At 35.5% G+C, this 24,044-nt stretch overlaps 1 protein-coding gene across 6 annotated transcripts; it reads right to left on the minus strand.

The window, feature by feature from the left end:
* Positions 1 to 630: 630 nt before the first annotated feature.
* Positions 631 to 16,794, minus strand: NPSN11 (Putative plant snare 11). Of its 6 annotated transcripts, none has more exons than XR_016060576.1 (14): positions 16,503 to 16,794; positions 16,172 to 16,271; positions 14,518 to 14,610; positions 13,845 to 13,938; positions 13,684 to 13,721; positions 11,721 to 11,818; positions 10,163 to 10,242; positions 9,789 to 9,845; positions 9,501 to 9,593; positions 9,143 to 9,217; positions 3,714 to 3,871; positions 3,495 to 3,572; positions 1,395 to 1,495; positions 631 to 895 (listed from the first exon to the last, which is right to left on the minus strand). XR_016060576.1 is itself a non-coding variant. In XM_011624723.3 (12 exons), exons 2-11 carry the CDS (start codon positions 16,246 to 16,248, stop codon positions 1,406 to 1,408), a joined length of 795 nt encoding a protein of 264 aa, XP_011623025.1. In that variant the 5' UTR covers positions 16,249 to 16,271; positions 16,503 to 16,794; the 3' UTR covers positions 631 to 895; positions 1,395 to 1,405. The 6 variants fall into 6 exon arrangements, 3 of the variants coding, with proteins under 3 accessions (XP_011623025.1, XP_020522435.1, XP_011623024.1); XR_016060577.1 differs by having other exon boundaries at positions 631 to 898; XR_002280854.2 differs by lacking the exon at positions 631 to 895 and having other exon boundaries at positions 1,216 to 1,495.
* Between the last annotated feature and the right edge of the window lie 7,250 nt (positions 16,795 to 24,044).

Here is a 24,044-nt window from a genome sequence, read left to right on the forward strand (position 1 = left end):
AAGAATAATTGTAACTACCTCATACCAAAAGTAAATGATCTTATTGTATAGTTTTCTTTATTAAAACATCCCCATTTCGAAACATTAAATTCCGAACCAAGGTACCTTTTTTTTTTTACTGAGACATTGGTTTGAAACTTGAAGGTCCAAAGCAATTTTTTTGGAAAATCAACTGGTTCAGAATTTACAAGGCCAAAACCAGTTGGTTTAAGAAGTCAGTCAAGTCCGAGCCTGCTTGCATTTCTTACATGAATGACTGCTCTCTAAAATAGACATGGAGCTGGTTTGAAAGTTCAAGTTCCAAATTACATTCAGAAAAAAAGACCAGTCAGTCGGTTCAGAATTTTAAGTTCCAAACTCAACTTGTGTGGTTTTTGTTACGCCATTAGCTTCAGACGTTATAGTTTTCAATTTATTGGTTTACCAAAAAATCGGTTTGGAACTTCTAGTTCCAAATTTATTTGAGCCAAGAGAAAAAACAACGGTTCAGAACTTGGTTTTGGACCATGAGTATTTTGGAAATAAAATAAAATAAGTGAAATGAAAAAGAGGTTAGAATGCAGGACATTTTCAATAACCAAATGGACCCTGAGTATTTTGGAAATAAAATAAAGTAAGTGAAATGAAAAAGAGGTTAGAATTTAGGACATTCAATAACCAAAAATTAAGAGATATTCAGGTAAGTGCCCTGCTAGGCTAACCGTTGCTTCTTGCAAAAACGCGCCGTGCTAGCCATTGCTTCTTACAAGAAAACTAATGCATTAACACGCCGCACTAACCATTGCTTCTTACAAGAAAACTACACGCCGTGCTTGCCATTGCTTCTTACAAGAAAACTGAAGCGTTTACGCGCCGCGCTAGCCATTGCTTCTTAAAAGAAAACTACACGGCGCCACTGCTTCTTGCAAAAAAAAATGGATGAACGTTAGTGCCACATTTCCCAAGATATACATTGGGATAGGTTTTTCTCAGAGATATTTCTAGGATTTAGAATCATTCATGCCAATTAAATGCATTTATTTCCTTTTAGGCTTGTTTGGATCACATATAAGTGGCTCACAAGGTCTATTTTTGCGTACGGACCATCTACCCATTCAGAATTTGGTGGATGCCAGTTGCTAAAAAGAATTGGAGGCCATTGTACATAACGCATTGGTCACCCAAGATGGGGAGAAAACATTAATGTTTTTTTTTTTGACATTAAAAGAGCCGCGCTAGCCAAGTTTTTTTTTTTTTTTTTCTGACAAATCATATTCAACAATAGTGTTAATAGAACAATTCTGTGTTCCTTTCCTTTTTTCCTCTTTTGAAGGGCAACCAGGAGGAAGAAGTAAATAAATAAATAGAAGACCACAAAAGTTACAAGGGAAAAAGAATGAAAAGAAAAGAAACACCTTAAATTCCCTTAATTGAGATCCCAAAGAAGTTTCCTTGCGAGGGCTGGAGGGCCAAGTCCCGGAATGTCCCTTATGTCTTTGTTACCTGGGTGCACAAGCTGAAGAAAACCACCAGTTAGTGATAGTTAAGACAAATAATAATTTTTAATAGGGATTGCATAAAGACTGTGTACCTTCGATAAAATAAGGTCATGAGGCATAAGATATGAAATTAGGTGATCAGGGCTGTGCAACAAAGTATGATTAACAACTTTTTGAGTGCCGTCAATAGCACAACCCCAATTTTCCAATTACAAAAATGATGGTGGCCTTAAAGGCCAATGGTCTTATTAAGTACTTGCTTATATTAATATTGATACCACTGGCAAAATTTTAAGATGATTAGTATCATGGATAAATAAATAATTTTTTGATTTTTTTTATAATAGAATAAATAAATACTTAATATGATATGGCCTTCAAATGAGTGGCGTGACGCCCATTTGCAAGAATTTCAAGGTTTCAACTTGAAAACTTTGCTCAAAGATGAGAAAGAAACCATTTATTCGCAAGGGAGAGACTAGTATAGATTCTTATAGAATTTTTATCGAAGTGCAAGTTTCAAGAATTTGCAGAGACATCACATGTTTTAAAAAGAAGAGATACAAGGTATCTTTGAGAATTAAGAGAAGGGAACTTTTATTCAGACACATGTTTTTGCTACTACCACCCAAAAGCACAGGTCAGGAGGGACCTATTGCCACCCAAATTTTTGATGAAAAGGCCTATGCGTACTTTTACAGGAAAAGCCAGGAAAAGCAAGCATGGCTCACAGCCAAAACTGCACAACAACAATTAGGTTGGGTAGGCATGGTTCAGCCACATTCAGGTGCAATCTTCGTAATTATAAATTAATGCTACAACAGTCATGAAAATAATAGGAACAGCAGGTACTGAATTGGATGGAAGTTTTCATGCGATAATGCTGAGAAATCTATTTGTTATTATGACAAAAAATAACAATGAAGAGAAAGATAAAAATGAATAACGATAAGAACAACAATAATAAGGAATAATCAGAAACGAACTTAGAGAAACAGTCTCTTTTTCTTTTAATTTTTTCAGAACTAGCTTATTTTTGTGAATGAATGAGTTTGTCCAATGGGTTGTTGTGCCAAGCCATACCCATCCATAGATACCATGCTACTACAACACAATAATGGGTCTCAGGCTTCTGATACTGAGGAATGTCAGGTATGCATTTCCAAAACTGCCAGATTGGAGAACACATGTCCAACTCCAACCACTACGGGCATATAATATTTAAGCAAATGTTATCAACTAAGAATAACATCGTATGATACAAATGTGTCCAAACATGTCAGGCACTCCAAAGAGCGCAAATGTCCTTGTGTCATAGCATGGATACCACGAGCCTGAAAACACATACCCTAATAAAGGGAGCGCTAGATTTAATGCATATCAATAAACGAAATCATTTTCAGGTTCATGAACAGTAGTTTTAAATATTTCGATTACTATTTATATGAAAACTATGATGAAGTGATTGTTCATAGGAACATTACAAGCTTGATGGGAAAGGTTCATAACCCTTCGAAATAGATACAGTGCATCCATGTAGAGTTTTTAAAAGAGAAGTTCAGAGGTGAATACCATTGGTTGATTTTTAGGTTTTCTTCAAAATTTCTCTTACAAATTATTAGCTACACGCTCAAATACTTGCTGTTTCAAGTCAGTGTTTCAGAGATTTGCATCATCCCAGAATCAGCTTGTGTCCTAAGCTGGCTGCAAATTTTAGAAGTTCACTTTGCAGTATTAAATGTGGTTGTTCCTTTATCATTCATCAAAATAACAATAATAATGATAATAATCAATTGCCAATATATTTATGTAAAAAATAAAACCTTGTGCATGAAAGATGACTTAAGGATCCCTTTTGCCAGGTAATACTTAGCAAAGTTCTTGTTTATGCAGCACTAGAATTTTTATTATTGAGGGTGCATATAAAATTGATAGCAGTCTAACTAGCATAGTAAGTAAACAATTAGTCCAATGAAGCACAAAACATGGGGATCTCTGTGAGCATCAATGGCCGACCTAGTACAATGGCACGAAAACCTCAAGAATTGAATGCATCTCGGAGCAATCCTGGCTGTTCATCGCAATCAAGAACCGCTTTCATCGGGAAACGCATTGTTCAACGGTGGTTAGTAAAGTATGATGCCAACAAAAACTTGAATGTTATATCTCAAAATTCAAATGAAAACTCAGCTCCCATCTCTATCCGAAATAAATTTATTGTTCTCAAAGATCTACCTATCTGTGTTGGGGACGTGTGTAGAAGGACACCACCCAGTATTGGAAACGGCGGTGGATAGAGTGAAATCTCAGGTCCGCCATCATGAAGCAGAGTCTCCCAAGGGGCCAATCTCTAGGGTGCTTTCTGGTGCCCTCCTTAACCACAGCCAAGTATCCTTGCATCGGCAAAAGGCAAAGAAAAAAGCTCATCGGCCATGGCATACGAGAATAAGATTCCAATGAAAAGAGTGGCTTTAAAATCTCTGAAATCCCTAAAGAAAACTAATACCCTAGAGCCTAGCCATTACCCCTTAATTGATTACAACCTAGAAGAGGAAGACAATGTTGAACCCCTGATGCCTGATAAGAGTGAGAACTTGCATTGGGATGGAAATGTCTTTCAGCAACATTTGGAAGAAGTAGAACCAATGGAAATGGCAGGTGGTAGAAACAATCAGAAAGATGAACAACTGGTCCTGGCAATCCCCTAGGCTTATCACTTACCAGATGATCCCCCAAAGGATGAAGAAGACGATGAGCCTGGAAGGTTATCAGTAGTCCTGCAACCCTCAAAAGTCGACAAGGTTGTTGATGCGATGAATCTCCAGTACGGAGACTTTTTAGACTCTTATCACCGAAATGTTGCAGAAAGATCATGATAAAGGTGTTGATGCACAACCTGGAGGCTTAAAATTTCAAAAATCTAAGCACAAAGGGCAAATGCAAAGGGAGCTCGACAATCTAATATGTTCTATAAACTATTACAGGGTCTTTCTTAATGGGTGCACTCACGTCGTTTCTGAACCATGTGGTACTGGGTCTGCCGGTCCTTCTAAGATCACCAGGTACAGTAGGGGTTATGTCTTAGAATGAAAAGACTATGTCGGAACGTTCAGGGCCTCAACATTGGTAGAAAGAAAAAAGATGTCTTGTTTTTTATTAGACAGGAAAAGCCTGATATTTTGATTACACAAGAATAAAAAATGGAGGCCCCGAATTTTCAGTCCGCTAAGTTAGTTTGGAGAAGGAGACCAATGGACTTTGAGGGTTTTGATTCTAATGTCTTATCAGGTGGTTTGTGGGTCATATGGGACCCGAATGTCGTTCAAAAAGATGATTGTGTTTTAAGACATATCTCCATTTTGTTTTCTGGCCTTGTGGATGGTTTTAAATGGTGTTTAACAAATGTATATGGTCCCAACCGTCCCGATGAAAGAGCACAATTTTTGGATGAACTGAATGCTTTGACCAATTTCGCTAATGTACCATGGTGTATTGGAGGTGATTTCAATGTGATTCGATGGCCTAGTGAATCCTTAGTTAATCCTAGGATCTCTCCTTGTATGCGCATGTTGAATTCTTTCATTCCGAATATAATAAATTTCTGGATATTCCTTCGATTGGGGCTGCCTACACCTGGTCAAACCATGCTCTTTCAAACCCTACCCTTACCCGCTTGGATAGGTTCTTGGTGACCAACTCCTTTCTTAATAAGTTTCCAAATCTTTATGTTAAAGCCTTAGTAAAAATTACCTTCGATCATGCCCCTCTCCTATTAAATTCGGTGGGTATGAAGTTTGGCCCATCACTTTTTAGAATGGACCTAATTGGAAATCAGATAGAAGCTTTATTACGTTTGAGGAAGAGTTTTGGCAAAATACCAAAATAGCAGGTTGACTAGGTCATCAATTTACTACTAAATTGAAAAGACTGAAGAATGAAATCTGTAAATGGAAAAAAGAAACTTGGGGTAATCTACAGTAAAACATTGTAGTGAATTTTTTTTTTTTTGAAGAGATAGATGAGATCCAATTTATGGGAGGATTAGTAAAATGGCCAAAGGAAGGAAATAAAAACACTAAATTCTTTCACGTTATTGCTAATGCTAGAAAAAGAGGTAACTCCATTAGTAAAATTAAAATGGGAGATGTTGAACTTACTGAACCAAGTAGTATTAAAATGAGTTTAATCAACCATTCCAAGGAAGCTTTTACAAGGGAAAAAAGAAATCATTTTAGTCCTAAGAATGTCATCTTCGATAGATTGCCTTCAGAAAGGGCTTTATGGCTAGAAAGACCTTTCGAAACAGATGAGATAAAAGGCATTGTCTTCTCCTTGGGGAGGGATAAGGTACCGGGACCAGACGGTTTCCTTTAGCTTTTTTTCAAAAAATTTGAGAGCTTCTAAGGAGGATCCTTTTTTACTCATGGATGAATTTTATCATAGAGGTAAAATCTCGACAACAGTAAATTCTACCTTTATTGCTTTAATTCCCAAACAAATTGTTATAGAGAGTGTGAAGGACATAAGGCCTATTAGCCTACTGGGGAGCGTTTATAAAATTATTGCAAAGATTTTGGCAAATAGATTGAGAGAAGTATTGCATCTGGTTGTGAAAGGTCATCAGTTTGCTTTTCTCAAAGACAGACATATTATGGACAGTATCTTAATGGTACAAGAATGAATACACTCAAGGCTGAAAGAGCAAAAACCAAGTCTTCTATATAAAATAGATTTTGAAAAGGCAAATGACAAAGTGGATTGGTATGTTCTACATGAAATCTTAGGGAAGATTCATTTTAGATCACGTTGAAAGTGTGGATTCAGGCATGTCTGAAGTTAACTCATTTCTCCATCCTTTTCAATGGAAATCTTGTGGTTATTTTAAAGCATCAAAAGGCATTCGGTAAGGAGATCCTTTGTCCCCATACTTATATACTATTGTGGCTGAAAGTTTTAGTACTATGCTGAATTATGTGGTGAGTAGAGGCCTTATTTCTAGATTTAATGTTGGTAGACTAACAATCTCTCATTTACAGTACATAGATGATACTATTATCTTTTGTAGCCCAAAGGAACAAGAAGTAAGGAATTTGTGGGTGTTCTTAAAGTGTATGGAAATAGCAACGGGTCTCAAAGTTAATTTAGAAAAGACAAATTTGATTGGGATTGGAGTTTCAGAGAACGTGGTTGCATCTTTGGCAGGAATTCTTGGATGTGGGGTTGACAAGTTTCCTTGCAAATATTTGGGTATTCCTTTATTTGGCGGAAACCAATCAGCAGCTATTTGGGATCCTATTATTGAAAGATTTAATAAGAAACTGGATCTATGGAAGTCTAAAGTGTTGTCGTTTGGAGGAAGATCTACTCTTATCAACACTACTTTGCCCAACTCACCCATCTATTTTATGTCCATTTTCAGAATGCCAAAGTAGGTGAAGACTTTGGAAAACATTATGAGATCTTTTTTATGGGGCAATGTAGGAATGGGAAAAAAATTGAAACTCGTGAATTGGGAAAAGGTATGCACTTCCAAGAGAGATGAGGGTCTAGGAGTTAAAAAGCTCAAATTTATGAACACTAGCCAAGTGACTAAGTGGTGGTGGCGCTTCCAAAATCAGCATGATAGTTTATGGGGATAGGTGTTAAAAGAAAAATATGGAGTAGATGTATTGACTGGCCTCATTAAAATTCCAAGATCTAAGGTTGGTTTTTCAAGTATTTGGAAAGGAATTGATGTGTGCTGATTATTATATCTTAGTCATTGTCACAAAGTGGTTGGAAAGGGAGATCAAACTTTGTTCTAGTTTGATAAGTGACTGGGAAACCTTGCTCTTCGAGATTCTTTCCCTGAGGTCTTCTCCAAAGTCGACAATCCATTGACCTCAGTGAAAGATCTCGGTGGAGATGATTTTACTAACTCTTCTTGAAATATTGTTTGCAGGTACAGGAGAGTCTGGAATTCTTTCTTTCACGAGTTCCAATTGCTTATGAATTTGTTGCATAATTTTTTCTATGTTCTCAATAAAGATGATTGATTAGTGTGGGAACTCACAACTTCAAGAGATTTTCAGTTAAGTTTGTCTATCGACTGCTGCATAAGGAGAATCATAGAGCGACTGATCATAGTTTAGCAAGAATATGGAATTTGCAGGTACCACTGAAGGTTCAGTTATTTTTGTGGGTAGCTCATCAAAAAAAGTTGCCTACTGTGGATAACCTTCATAAGAGAGGTTTCATAATTGTCAGTGTTTGTAGGCTATGTTTGAGGGATAACGAAAATGTGGATCATATTCATTTACATTGGCCTTTCACTCTAAGCATGTGGGATTGGTATAGAAAGTTGTTGAACCTAAATATCCTGATCCCACAAAACCTGGAGTTGATTCTCTCTCAATGGATGAATCCTCGTTTGTCGAAAATTGGCACCATGTTATGGAGAGCTTTATGGGTGAACACTATTTGGAATATTTGAAGAGAGAGAAATAGAATAACATTTGAAGGGATACAAAATGAGATTGAAGTTTTGAAGTCCAAAACCTTAGCAACAGCAGCTGAATCGTTTTCAACAAACAAGGATTGTAAGTTTATCCCAAAATCACAGATTTTTGAAAACCCATCTGAAGTTGCTAAGCTTAATAATGACAGACAGACTCGAAATACTATTTGGATGCATCCTCGTGAAAATTGCTTAAAACTCAACTTTGATGAAAGCTCGATTGGAAACCCAAGCCCAGCAGGTTATGGGGGTACAAGTAGAGATCATATGGGTAATTACAAATTTACCTATTTAGGACCATGTGGACATACAACAGTGACTAAAGCTGAGGTAAGAGCTCTTCTGGAGGGATTAAAGATAATAAAGAACCTCTAGGGCCAAAAGACGATTGAAGGTGATTCAAGCAATATCATTGCTTGGGCAAAAGGAGAAATGAAGCCACCTTGGAAATTATGCAGCATTTTCGATCAAATATTTTTCATTTTAAGTAGTGGTTCTTTTGATTAATCTCATTGTTTTAGAGAGGCTAATATGGAAGTTGACGCTTTAGCAAAGAGTGGTGTGCACCGACATTCATTGGTGGTTACATCCTTTTCTTCTTGAAACTCTTTGCAATCGTTCATGGGTGAATGAAATTCATAGTAACTGATTTCAAAATAAAAAGTAAGTAAACAATTAGTGAGTATGACAACTCATAAAACAGAAAATGAAAGCCTTTCAATAGAAAGCCCAATGATGTCACAGTCTAGAATGCATGGTTACAGCCTAAGGCATGGCAAAATCATCAACTTTTAATATTATACACATGATATGAAGTATCCTACATGGATATGGCACCCATTTTGAAGCAACCATGCATCATAGGTAACAAAACTGAAATCACAACTTATTGTTTCCTGCTATGAGATCATTGAGGACCACCATCAATGATCTGGGTCGCCATTTACCTCTCTTCCTCCTACTCCCACTCCCATCTCCAGGGGGGCAACTTTTTTCTTCTTTCCCTCTCTTTGCCCATGCCCTTTTGAGCACCCACCATGTGGGCTGCCAGCATGGGCAAGGGGGCTTTTTGTAAGTCTGTTAAATATTATCTACACTACAGTAAGCTATTCTAAAAAAAAAGTAACTTATTGGTATAAAAAAAAATGTCATTAAAATTGTTGCGAACCTTTACTATGATGATTGCTATCACGCCACAAACAATTAGAAAGAGCAACGCCAAGATACACCGATCCGTAGCAACCTGAGAACACCGATAACAATTATGAATGATTATAGGCATTATCATTATAATACTTGTAGCTAATAGTCTCTATCATGATGTAAATAGCCATATTCATCATAAAAAGACCACAACAGCAAAGGTAGCAACAATAAAGTGTTGCAGCCTATAAATAAATAAATTAATTGTAATGAGAAAATGAAGATGATAATGATGTTGTTGTGCTTGATGATGACAAGATAAAATTGAAATTCAACCAATTTATTATTGGGAAGGTAGTTTAGAGAAAACTGTTAAAGTTCACCTGTCGACCGATTTCCTTAACCAGTTGAGAAGCCTTTTTGATTGAGAAATGGATTGAATCCAGTTCATTAACAATTCTGCTCATTTGTTCGGTCTGCAAGTTTCCACAATGATTTCATTCAACAATGAAAATTGATTCCATAAAATAATTAACAGGAATCTTCTGAAAATGAAAAATTTAAATTGCTATGCCTAGTAGAAGAACAAGACACCCAAGGATCCCAGAGAGAAAAATAATAGAGAGAGAGAGAGGGGCAATGAATACCCATGGTCATGTCATCTCACATACCTGTGCCTTGAGGGCAGCTGCAGTATCTGCCCCAACATTAATGGTGTCCTCCACAACCTGGAATGGGATAAATATAGATATCAATACACGAGCCAAAATAAAGTAAACTATTCGTTATATTGAAAACATCAGATCAACAAGAAGAAAATAAGACACCACAAATATGGAATATTAAACAGTTGTATAATTCTGATACATATTAATCAAAAGAAAATTGCTTCATTGTGAAAATTCGAGCTCAAAGGAGCAAAGGGAGGACCGAGATTTCCCAGAAAGCATAGATTTTTTTATTCAAATTCAGGTAAAGAAACTCAAATGTTCACTGAACCAGTTCAGCAAGGAGTCGCAGTCTTACTAAAGAAGCAAATGCCCACCTTTTTGGATCGCTCAATAACTTGATCGGTGTCGTCCATCATTCGGTTTCCACTATCAACCAATTGTTGGTTTGTCATAGCTGTATCATTCATAAAGTGTGTATCAGAATAGAACAATAAGCCACATATCTAGGTTAGCATATGAAATGGAAAAGTTAAGAGAATCACTGAATGCTACTGCAGTCCAATTCCATAAATGTCCAGCAACTTCTATACTTACTAAACAAAGAAATATCATCTGCTACAATCCTACCATCGATCAGAAACTATTAGGAAGATAAAATCAAGTAGCTCCTGATGTGTGGGAAGAAGAGTTTAGGCTTTCTTCATTAAATGGAGATTGATCACACGAAATGTGTGCATCAGGGTTCAGGCGCTCTTCATTAAAAGTTTTAGTATGACAACATCTTCTGCTTTAACTTCATAAAGAATGGTACAATCAAGGATTGTTGGTTATAGAGTCCACATTTTTATCCATCACAAATAAACAAGGTCTTAGTGTTTCAAAAAGCGCTAGGCGGCACCTAGGTGGTCGGGGGGTCCAAGCCGCCCAGCACCTAGGCGGGCGCTAGAACCTGGGCGGCCCAGTATGTTTTTTTTTTTTTCTCTCTCTAAAATAGGCTCTAATGGGTTTTAGGTTTCAAATGAACCTAAAACCCACAATTTTGTACCTTTAGTATTAAAAAAATGACCCAAAATACCCTCAACGAGGGGCATTTCCTCCCCCAGGCCCTAGGCAGCCGCCTAGGCGGGGTCAGGCAGCCACCTAGGCTGATTCCCGGGCACCTTGGTGGGCGCCCAGAGATATCCGCTTTTTTTGGGCGCCTAGCGCTCAGGCCCCCAGAACCGCCTAGACGGCCGCCCAGGCGTTGGGCGGTCCGCTTTTTGAAACACTGCAAGGTCTCATGGCTTGCTACCTGTTTCTAAGGTGATTCCTTCTCTTCATGCTTTAAAAGTTTGTTATGATAATGTCCTGCAATTTGACTTGGATCCGATGCAATATTTATCATATTGAGAGCTAGAATGGGCAGTGTTGCTATATTCTTTTCTGACATATATTATGAACTTGAAATGGCTGTAAAAGATACAAACCAGGAGTTATTATCTGTTTATGACTTAGTCTTCTGTCTGATTTCTCCAAAGTTCAAATTACATACAAGTAACATGAACAAAATGTCAGCAGATTTCACATGAGACAACTTTAAACTAAAGTTAACAGATATAAAGATTAATATTAGCATCTTTTCCCATTGTTACAGCAGCAGCAGGGAAGCATATAAAAATAAATAAATAAAATGGCTCAAGAGCATCATTGATATACATGGAAGGGATATGCTGAAAAAAATGAGGCTTTTTGAGTGATAAGTCATGACTCCTTCCCCTAAAGGAGATAAAAAAAGGGCAGGAAAATGTTTGGGATTCCTGAAAACTACACCAGCTTTTTTGTATGATATACTGAATCCATCCAAACAAAGGAATGATCCATTGATGGATAAAAAAAATATCATTGCTTTAAGAACTATAAATTGCTGCAGCCCAAAAGAATAAAGCCACTTACATGAAGCCAATTGCACATTTTCCTTGGCAAAAACATCACCACCACCACCACCTGCATCAAAGAGGTCAACTCGCTTGTTTTCAAGGGAGTTAGCATATCTGCCATGCCAAACAAAAGCATAAATGTACGAATAAAACAAATTGGTTCACACTTAACATAGAAGCTAGTAATTGGTCAATTTGACTCCCAGATTATTTATCAATAAAAGCAAGCATATTTGCATGAGCTTTGAAGAGGCCCAAATAATTGGCATATTATGACTCATAAAGCAATTTTTATAGAAGCATAATCAAGCATTAGAGTAAGTACTACATGTAGCATTACAAATAGTTAATGAAAATAATAGCAAATGAAACACAAACTAGTGTTGCCAAGGACGCATACAAATAAAGCAAAAATAGACCAAGAAAAGATTCAGCTACAACCTAAGTGGCATGGCAGAAGATGATCACAAGAATGACAAGGTTATCAGATTATAATCTTCTAGCACATCACTAGCAAATGATAGATAATGCTTTCTGGTATAATTGTACACACCCTACAAGAAAAATTCATTATTTGGAAAAGAGTAAATAGTTTTTCATTATGACTAATTATAAATATACCTTTTTGTACATAATGTTCTTAAATCACATCACAAATTTAAAAAGGTCATATTACATGGACTCAGATTCTTGACGAATATTCTTCGAAGGCTGGGCACTAAAGGCAGGTGATGGAAGGGACCACTAGACTAATCACTTGTAGATTATTAGCCGCTGAGTTCACTCTCCTCTTAACAGGATAATATGCTTAGGATAGTAAAGTTCCGGGTAAGTCCGAAATCTTAAACATAAAAGGAAGAGCTTGTATCTTAATAGTATTTTAACTTGCCAACCACTTCTGGAACCTTAATCCACTACAGTTTGTGGATGTCTGGTACATTAATTATGAATCGAGTTTATCCTCTCAACACAAACTTGCCACTAATTAATCCTGTACAAATTAAGATCAGTTACAACATTATATTATATACGCATCAATCATCCAGAAATCAATAAATGAACTCAGGACACTACTTAGTCATTGTTTTTAAAATTCATTTACAGGGGACACAACTAGACTTCACTTAAGACCAACAGAATATCATCTCCAACCAACATCTTTATATTCACATAGATAAAAGGAAAAAAGATTTTCCCTTCAACTCAATAATAAAATCTAAGAGCAAACAGCCAAGACATTAATTACACATCTTTATTTTAAATTTTTTTTCTACTATCATTCCATACTGGGGACCTAACTAGAACTCACCTAAGACTAGAACAAAATCTATACCCCTCTTTTTGTAAGTTATTTAATTCATATATTATTGATAAAGAAACACAAAGCTAGGAAGCATTCAGTTACTATCACTTGTGAAATTTATAAATCCCATAGGGAAGGAAAGGTAAAGTATTAAAAAAAAAAAGTATATGTTTGGTTTGTGACGATAATCTCCACAAAAATCTAATTTGGATCCTTGAACTTGAGTTATAATACAACACTAATTATCCCCCAAATGTGTGCCTCAAATCTCAGGCCATAAAGCCACAATCCCAAAAATTACTGCTACCCCCCCCCCCCACCACCACCACACAGTGTTCTAACTTCTATGCCTGTCCTGCTATGATCAGTTCTCCCCAAAACCAATAAGCCTCACATCCAAGTTCAAATTGATAGTCATATATGGCACTACTTTGGCACAAAATACATTTTGTGCACCTTTCATATGCAGAAATAGAATGGAATTTGGAGGAATATAGATGAAAGGGAAAATTTCCCAACTATTATCTCAATTGTCGTATTAAATCAGTATTATGATAATGATAATCACTGGTATTTAATGATATGGAAAAATCGTTCTATGCAAGAAATTTTAATATGCATGACAAGAACTTTTGAGACATGATTAATAATCTAGAAGTAGAAATTAGTAACTTACGTCTTTCGCAGAGCTACATAAGAATTCAATTCTTTAATCTGCAAGACATGACAAGACCATCAAAAACATAAAATACAAGCATTCATAAGATATCTAAAGGCCTCAACGGTAGAACAAATAGGGATAAACCACTATAAGCTTTTGAAAGAGTAGAACATCACCATTGATTGTTTTTTCTCATTGAGAAGTCTGTTTGTGTCTGGAGGGTTCCTACTCTCCTCTTCCTTTATTTCTCGATCAAAATCCTTAATAAGCCTGGAAGAAAATGGAAACTATCACAAAATTTTTAAAAAGGACCCTATATGGAACAAAATCTCATAAACTATTTCTGGATAAACTTAAATACCAATGAGCAATTAGAGAAAATAAAGACCATGTGAAGGCTATCAAACCTAGAATATCTAAAAACAAGAGGGAATATATGAGATCCCAAAAAACTATCACTATCACATCAAGGACACCCTTATTCAAAATAACTTACAATACACATACAAACCAACATTTTCAGTGCATGTCAATAGGGTCACCAAGGACACCCTTTTTCAAAATAACTTACAACAGACATATACAAACCAACATTTTCAGCGCATGTCAATAGGGTCACCTACACACTCATTTGTGGTGTTCCAATTCATACATGCTTGCAAGCAGCATCAAGGAAAGGATGCCCAAGTATGCTGATCTCAAACTCATCTTTTCAAGGATCACAAATAATTTATGTTCAGGTGTACGTCTCATTATATGAATTCCATAAACATTACATACAAAACAACGAAAGGAAAACTAGAACAATCAAAACTGAACATATTAAAGCAAAAGGAAACTGTGCCCTACCTTTTGCATTCCTTCATTTTTCCAGTAAGCTCCTCCAGCAGCCTACTTTGTCTATTGGAATCTTTCATTTTCTCTAGTTTCTGATATCCATTGCTGCAACAGAAATGATATGAAAATCCACATACAGAAAAGGGAAAGCTTTCGTTTTACTAAGCACCAAAAGAATGTCTGAGATCCACACATTTTATCACCAGCTTCACACATTTCGTCATTGTTTATTTCACCATTAAACACTGAAATGGTGAAACAAAGTAAACAAAGACTAATTTCATTGAGATATAATCTCAAACTCGACATAATGACTTTGAAGCCCCATATAAATGAATGTACTAAACAGATCTAGTTTCAACACAGTAAGCTTGAAAAGAAGACCACAAGCTATACAGCTCAAAATGACTTCCTTTTGTAGCATTCTGTTACTAAAGATTCCAGCATTTTTAATCCAATGTGACTATCTAATTAATTATCAATAACATTTTAGTTAAATTCTAAGATAGTCATTATACCCATATAAGGAGAAGGTTCATGATAGAACATCAGGCATTATCCATTAGATACCAATCTCTATTACTTCTCTTATACAGGATTCTGCAGCTGAAAATCTAAATCAAATTCTAAATTACGAAACTCACTAGAAGTACAAACCGCATACGAGCTCAAATACTTGTAGAGACCTCAAAGGAACCCTTATCCACAACCAACCTCATTATCAAAAATGACAAAGTCTTATGATACAAATCAAAATAGAGCAACAACTTATCAAAGGACATTTGTAGATTCAATAATAAATACAGTATCTTAGTCATTACAGCATTGCTAGATGACAAGGATTAGGAGCAATGGGGCAAATCAACATGAATCATGTTTTGGATGTGTGTTTGTGTGTTGCAAATCATTCTAAGTGAACAATGGATTCCCTTCATGCCGGATTTGGGCCTTTTTTTTTATTTCTTTTCCCTTCAATTCGGGCCTTCATTGTCGGAGTTTTGCCACCAAGGTAAACTTACCACTTCCAATACCAAATTTCACAGCGATAAGAATTATCAGAAAGCAGATTGTCTCCCTATCTATGACAGCATATATCTCGGTATAAATGATAGATCCAAGAAGTGTTACTCTTCTAGGAATATAATGGATTGATTGTTCCCCCTCTTTCATGTTCACTCATTGTGTCTTTTAAATCTCATCTTTTTGTAAGCATATTCTGACCTTTCCACTTTTCAGTGTACTCCTCTGTTTGTCTGCATTGTGTACTACGAGATGTATGCTTTCCATATCAATGTCAATAATTGAAAAATATGACAAGGATAAGAAGAATATGAAGTCCCAAACAGTTAAGGAGCCATAACATATGGACACTTTTGACTTCATATCTTCATGCACAGAATTTGACATCAATGGCTGTTTCTATCTTATGCTTTGTGACCTCCAGATAAATGTTTAACACAAACACGACCAAGGAATTGCGATTATGCCCATTTAATTTTGTAGGTGTAAATATAATCTGTTAAAGTTCAGCTGTAAGAATTCACAAACATCTCTGCAAGATCCACTCACAAGGCAATTATAATCATGATTATTACCATTAAATTCACTTTCTATTCTAAAAGACATATATAGTTCTATAAATCAATAAGATTATGAAAATCCTCACGATAATGCTCGAAATATGTCTTTGATCTGCCCTTCGATATCAGAGAGAGCAACACTGACTGAAGATAATGAGTCCATCCTTCTGCAACCCCTTCACAAAGCTATCACGCAAAACAGTTTTTAAAATGTTTGAAGTCTAATCAATTACCTCAAGATTGAGAGCTAAGCGATATAGAGTTGGATGCACCAGGAATCTTCCAATACAATAGCCAGAACTTGATTGGAAGAAACCAACCAGAAATAAATATGGCTAAAAAATCATCAAATAACCAGGAAACATGTTACTGGTTTGGTCACCGATCGGATTGGTCTAAGATAAATAAAAAACTAACCTGATTGTTAAAGCTGGCCGGATTCTCCTCAGAACTGGCCGGAATCTTGCCGGAGAACCAGCGCTTGAGGTTTGAGAGTTGAGCGAGAGAGAGAAAAAAAAAAGTATCGAAAAAACTTCCTCTTTCTCTCTCTTATATTCTCTTTTATAAGAAAGCCATTAAGATTTAATTTTTTCTGTTTCACCCTTACAACATTGCCAGGAAATGGCTCAGATTCAGCAAAGAAGATCCATTTATACCGAGAACAAATGACAGACCACAAGAATGTAGCTTGATCCAGATGAATTTAGATCGATCAGGAAAAAAAATGAACCGCAAATCCTATAAACAAGCTAAAAAAAAATCTCATGCTCGAAAGGAAATAGCTGAAAAAGCCTAATAATCAAAAAGGGAAATTCTTCAAGTTCAAATGATCAAAGAATTTAGCTCAAGCTCAAACGAAAAGGTCCTAAAACCATCAAACGCTAGAAATTAACAAATTCCGGACCAGATCGAGAAAATGGCCGGAAAATCACTATAAAGCACAGTAAACATTTAAAGGTTTCCGTATGTGAGAGAGAGATCGCTCTAGAGAGGGTTTCGGTAAGAATGTGAGAGAGATATTGTTGCAGAGGGCTTCTCGGGGTAGACAGGGGAGGCGCGAATGGCGGAGTTAAAGATGGAAGAGTGACGGTTTTGTTCGTGCGTGCCTTCTTTTAAAATAAGACTTTGGGAAATTACCCTAGAGCGTATAGACAATGCTACCGCGGGATCAAAATGTGCATATACTGCCTCCCTTAAAAAAACCTATTTGGAAATACTACTACTAAAATTTTTGTAACAACACAATACTTAGTAGATCATCATTTTCAAAGGAAAGAAGTTGAATTTTGAACTTCGTGTTCAAAGATTTGACAATCTCTATTCAATATTGAGGCATTAGTTTTTTTTAGTTTATAAAAAGAGATTGTATACAATAAAACAATTTACCTTTGATGATACAAGTATGATAGTTTGGATGTATCACAAAGAAAAAATTTCTTTTGAAGTTTGAGCTTGCTCTAGCAATCCAATTTCAATCCAATAACAAAGATTAATTGTGACCATCTTGTACCAAACAAAATGGTCTCATTGTATACTTTTCTATATAAAAAATATGGAAAAAACTTGCATAAGGTGTCAACCTTATACTATAGAGATAAGGTGCACCTAAAAAACATAAAAAAAAGGTTATTTTATCACTAAAAAATTCTCCAATTGATAATCTTAACTTCAATATATATGAACATGAAAAAACAGATAAATTTTAAGTCCTAAAAATAATGCATCTTGTAACACATTATTTATACCGTCCACTTCCAAGAATTTCGAGTGCTCCTAGATCTTGTTAGATTTGCATTATTTTCGGAGCTTTCAATTTCATAATAGGGGTGAAAAAATAGACTTATAGGCCATGATAAGAGTTTTGGCATCGAAAATACATCTTTTATTGAGATTTTGAGGTGCACCTTACAGTGATTGTTTAAGGTTGACACCTTGTACAAACCTCACCTAAAAAACAATTGTTTTTTTTATTTATTGAGATTACTGGGGTTATGGAGATTTGAGATCTAAAAAATATTTTTTCTTGTATATAGAGAATTTATTTGGGATTTTTTTATTGAGAATAGTCTATATGTTATGAAGATTACATCATCCAAATTTGAGATCTAAAAAATATCCCTGGTGGCATGTATTTTGCTTGAGGAAGTAACTAAATAATATACTCCAACGAGAATAAGAAATCTTTTAGAAACGTCATATGTAACCTCCTTGAAAGGGACATTTTATGTGAAACCTTCGTAGATCCCATTCCCTGCATTTTATGCCCTTTCATCGCTTCTTTTTGCCATTTCGTAGTTGTTCCATCAAACCTCGTAACCCAAAACCCACGAGCCGATGAAATTTCGGCCTGAAATTTCTTTAGCTTAATGCTCATTTGTTACCAAAATGTCCAAGGAAAATGGAAAGATACAAGTAAAAATAATGCTTCGATATATGAGCTAATATATAAATGAGAGATCTTAGAGACGGGAAAACAAAAGATAAATGAAACAAATAAGCTTCAATTTCTTTGATACCCAGCACGAGAAGATAACATTTGTCTTTTACTAGTATGAATCAGTGTGTGTCTAAGTTTCTACCAAACAAATTTGTCTTTTGGAATCATAAGAGCAGATGATTGAGGAAACTAACTTGCCCATACAAATATACAAGTATTGCAAATTCTGGAGGACCAGATTTACATCTTTTATAGAGAGTGAAAATGAAAGTTGGAAAATTTTGTATAAGCTTGTTGTGAAAACAAGAGGAAATATGTCCATATTTATAGAGACAAAGTGTCTTTTCACCTACTGTGCATGACTGTTCAATTACCCATAAGTCAAGATTTGGGTGTCATGAAATCTCCACCGTCAAATTGGTGCATTTGCCGTGCTACATGATAGCTAACAGTCACATGGTAACCTTTAGGGTTCTGAAAACTTACCGGCCAACTTATCACATATGCGCCCACAATCATATGATGTCTTTTTCAGTTCCGGTAGAGTTGACTTTTTGGACACCTGAATTTGAGATAAAAGTATAAGAAATCGAAAGATGGGATTAATTCATGTGCAAATTGAACATCCTCAAGTACATGCGAGCTTAATGGACAAAAAGCCTTTATGGATGATCAATCGGTATGTTATCAATGGGAAATACCTCAAACATTAATATAAGTGGGACTTGCCCTACAAGGTCTCATGTGCTTCAAAAGTTCCACAATTGGTCATCATATATATTAACCGCCAGACATACTCAACAACTTTCACAAATCTCATTTTGAGACCAGACTATGAGATATATATACTCTCAGGGCTGTTATATTCCTCTCCGCCCAATTTAGGGTAAGTTTGGATATAAGTTAGCATGCTCTGAGGAATTCCATCAGTTAAAGATATTGAAATAGTAAAAAATACTCAGAGTGTGACAAATCTCACTTTGAGACCAGAGGATAGGATCAAATATCCCAAAGACAATATATGCCTCCCTGCCTTATTTAGAGGCAGTTTGGATATAAGTATTGGGTGTATTTTTAGTCATCATCCAAGCGTCAATAAACCTGAGGGTGTGACCATGAGATAAGTATCGAACATACGCCAGACTAATATATCTTGGTAGACGGTGGATAATTAAGCAAACCCAATGGATACAATTCTTGAAAATATTTGCAAGATATGCTCCTGATATAATATACGGAGTATGATATAATGACTCGCCATATAAAGGCCACATCATGCCTTAAGAGTCTTGGTCGTCAATCAACCCATATATGAACTTTAAACACTGATTGAAGATTCTTTTGAGTCTTCAAGTATTTATTTCATTTTTGTTTTCCTCCTCTTAGTTGTGTATCATGGAGAGTGGATTTGTGGGTCTATTGGGTTGGTATTTGTTAACTTTGATAGGAAAATTTTCAGTTTTAGTTATGTCTATGTGTGGAATGTGGATTGTGGAGTGTGGATTGTGGACTATCAATCAGACTATGGATCATTCATAATTCATAATTCATAATTGGATATAGACTTATAGTTATGCTTATAGAGTGTGTGCTCCTATATATTGTGTAGTATACTTTTGAATTTTGATGTACCCTAAATCCTTAATTATTATATTTTATACAATATACAGTTATACTTATACTGTTAGAGACTACATAGTCCTTTTTTTTTCTACTGAGATGCTCAGGTTTTGGACACCCGCCTAGGTACTGGGTGACCTAGACCTCCCAAGCTGCCTAAAACCGCCTAGCGCTTTTTGAAACACTGTTTCCTGGTGTTGTGGATTGAACTTGTTATTTTGATAGTTATATCCCTCCAAAATAATAAAATCTGATGGAGCGAGTGACTTCCTTGAAGGAAGGTGTTCTTTTTCTCTCTGCATGTTTTCTCTTTTCTTTGAGCCTATGATGCTCGAGGCCTTAATCAAAGGTGCCTGAGTCTGTGTTTTGCACAGTGTAAATTGTAATAAGGATTTAAATTCCATGGAGTACCTCACGATTCCATCACATCTATAAAAACCTATTTTGAATTTTCATGATAATGAAATTTGAGTGAATTTGTTCTTCATTCTGTGCATTGTTCTTGTTCGTTTTCTTGAGTCATATTATTGTCAAATCTTCCTTTTGTGCACATTTTAGGGAAACAAAAGTAACCGTCATGTGCTATGCATGAGTCTTCACCATTAGGACCTAAGTACCAGAGGTACCAATCCATCAGAGAGCACAATACTTCAGAACGCACCATCCACCGAAACCATTTGATGGGGGCACAGTTCATCGGAGTGCACCACTCCACCAACACTTATGCAAGTACTCTAGAGGGGCAAATTACTGGGACGCCACTATAATCAACCAGTGGTTTATCCATTGTCGCAAAAGATTACAAGCGACTTGATGCACCTCAGGTACCGATGTGAAGTGTAAAGTGGGTCATTATGAGTTCGTGGGCCTTTACACACACATATACATGTGCACGAGTGCGTGCCTCAATATGTTTGCACATTACTTGTACTCTGCATAGGCCTTTTTTACCTTTAATTATTAAAACACAAGTAAAGATGATGTCTACATATTTGAATAAGTTCCCTCTACCACATCTTCAATGCAAGAAAAATAAGCCTCTCTCCATATATAAGACAAAACATCATTTTCAAGGCTTTACATATTTTAAAACATTATGGACCAAAAGGGATTTGAAATAACATACACTATTTTTAAAAACAAAATTACAACACGAGAAAGTGTGAGGGAGCATTAACTTTAAGAGTAAAAAATGAGAAACCGTAGAAAGACAAATAATAGAGACAAAAAAAAATCAGAAATTTTAAAAAGAGGGGAGGGGGAGAAAGATTTTTAGGAGAGAGATAGAGAGGAGGGTGATTTAGGAGGCGAAATAAAAAGATTTAGGGAGAGAGAGAGGTACCTTAAAAAGCAATTTGAGGTGGGGATGGAGGAGGTGATTGAGTGGTGGCTAAGGGAGGAGCGATCGCACAAGTTTGGGCTAGGCAATGAGAAAAGAACCAGCTTTCTATGCTTCCTCTATAACATAGAAGTTCTATCTTTCTCTTTATCCAACCATCCATCCTGAATGGGGGACTAAGATTGCCCCAATCATAATGTCATGTCTTTACACTATTTTATTTGTAATTTTTTTTCTATAAACTATTTTGACACCAACTTTGACCGTCCATTCTTTTATTAAACTAGCACTAGTGAAAAATATAAAAAAATATGTATTTTCAATAAAAAAAAATGACCAAAATGCCCCTGAAAATTTTAAAGGGTATTTTGATCATTATATTTTATCAAAAAATTATTTTTAATATTTTTTATAGGTGCGCCGCAATGGGAAGATGGTATGTACCAAATTTCATATTCATACAATTTGCATAAAAGAAAAACTAAAAATAAAATACTTTGAGACATTGGATCTAAGATCAAACGGTGAGTAGCTCTCTTGATCAAAATTGGACGGCTGGATGGTAGGGGGAGGATAGAACTTCTATGCTGTAGAGGAAGCATAGAAACCTTTCCCATGACTAAATGGGAAGCTAGAGTTTTTTCTATTTTTCCTTTAACCCTCGAACAAAAGCCATGAGAAGATTTGAACCTTTTTAGCTGGAAAATGGAAGAAAGAATTTCTATCTGTGCATCTAACAGAGAAAAATGTTGGTGCACCCTTAGAGATACAAAGGGAGAGTTTTACGAAAGATAGAGAGCTTTTAGAAAGAGAGGCCAGAATCAGTGTCGTAAAATCAAACCGGAACGGTTAACCGGATAGGGGCTTGGAAGCGATTTAACCGGGCAAGTCCCGAGTGGTCAAAAAAGTGTTGAAAAAAATACAAAAATCTACTAAAATATAAAAAACATATAAAGAATGATCGAAACAAAACACATTCAAATGAAGTTGAAAATTAATGAAAAAAAATGAATTTAGCCCATTTTATATTTTCCACTGGTTCATTTTAAAATTTTCTAAAAAGTGAGTACTAATGACCAAAACAATTTTTAATCTTTACCATAATGTAAAGAATATTTAAATATGCATTATAAATCAAATTCCTTATTTTTAAGAATTTATATATACTTTTTTGAATTTTTTTTTAAAATACCAATTAATCACTCTAACCGCCCAAAACCAGTTCCGATCTAACCGGGCAGTTAGATGTTAGATCGGCCGATTTTACGAACAATGGTCACGATAGAGAACGAAAATGAGAGAGAGGATGAGGAGGGTTTTGGAGATTATGTGTGAGAGATGGAGATAAATAGTCGTGCATGGTGAAATCAATGTTTTAAAACTCGGATCGGTGGGGGTGGATCATTCACCCATAAATCCATGTTGGATTGTTGGATCGCGTTTCGATCGGTGATCCATAAAGTATTAAAATAAATGAAATTAGGGTTTATAGGGTGGGGATTTAAGAGAACCTAAGAAAAAATTGGACAAGCATAAACAAAGAAAAAAAAAATTTAATTGAGAGGGGTTTTTAAGGGAACGCAACTAGGACCAAAAACATCGTAAAAACAGTTCGGTCTCGACTGATTCTCATTCAGATCGAAAATCGCCATGTTTTAAAAATCTTGATTGGTCTATAGTAGAAAAATATTTTCAATGATTTAAGATGCATTTTACATCTTAAATCCATTAAAAATCTAGGTGGAAGAATTGTTAGAAACATTTCTTTAAAAAATAAGCTTTTTTAAGAACTAGCAGAGTGTTGTGCTTTCCACATGATTTGAATCCTTTTAAGAGAATTAGAAGTTTGATTAAGAATGCAGAAAGTATAAAGAGAGAGAGCTCATGATAGTCAAAGTATATACTAATATAATCCCTCATATGAAATTCATGATTTGATATTAGAAAAAAGTTTATATAAGGATGCTACCTTATAATATAGAACTATGGATGCCCCTCAAAAATCTATTGGAAAATGTAGTTTTAATGTTGAAAAACCCTTTGATTGAGCATCTAGACATCGAGATGTATGATCATGAAAAATAAAAAGATTTTACGTCTCAGAAATAGTGCATTTTATAACATATTATCTACACTGTCCATTTTCAAGATTTTCATATGTTTATAGATCTACTTGATTTTAACCATTTCTTAAATTTAAAAGTTTATCATTAGATATAAAAATAGATTTCGAGATAATCCTAAGAACATTTTACATCAAAATTATATACCATGGTAAAATTTGAATGTGCACATTACCTCTACACCTACAGATACATCCGTATGCAAATTGCACCCTTGATATTATGTGGACAACTAATCTGCATTAGGTACAAATATACTAAGAAGTTGATGCTTATGTCCATGAAGTAGTCACCCAAAATTTCGGGATCTAATAATAGTGTACAGTTAATCTACTTGCTATGATTTTTATTAAAATGTATTTTTTAAATTATTCTCTATTTTTCTCTTTCTTATTTCCTCCACAACTCTCTCGTACATTCTCTCTCTTTATTTTGTCATT

The sequence above is a fragment of the Amborella trichopoda genome, chromosome 8, assembly GCF_054954075.1.
Source record: "Amborella trichopoda isolate Santa Cruz 75 chromosome 8, AtrichopodaSantaCruz75HAP2 v2.0, whole genome shotgun sequence".
Classification (NCBI taxonomy): domain Eukaryota; kingdom Viridiplantae; phylum Streptophyta; class Magnoliopsida; order Amborellales; family Amborellaceae; genus Amborella; species Amborella trichopoda.

What these genes read in the sequence shown, in the direction of transcription:
- NPSN11 (XM_011624723.3), bottom strand. Translation starts at nt 16,248, where the DNA reads ATGGACTCATTATCTTCAGTCAGTGTTGCTCTCTCTGATATCGAAGGG. An exon ending in GACATATTTCGAGCATTATC is followed by an intron (nt 14,611 to 16,171) that starts GTGAGGATTTTC and finishes TTTCTGTTGCAG; the next exon opens with CAATGGATATCAGAAACTAG. An exon ending in AAATGTGCAATTGGCTTCAT is followed by an intron (nt 10,243 to 11,720) that starts GTAAGTGGCTTT and finishes TGAATGATACAG; the next exon opens with CTATGACAAACCAACAATTG.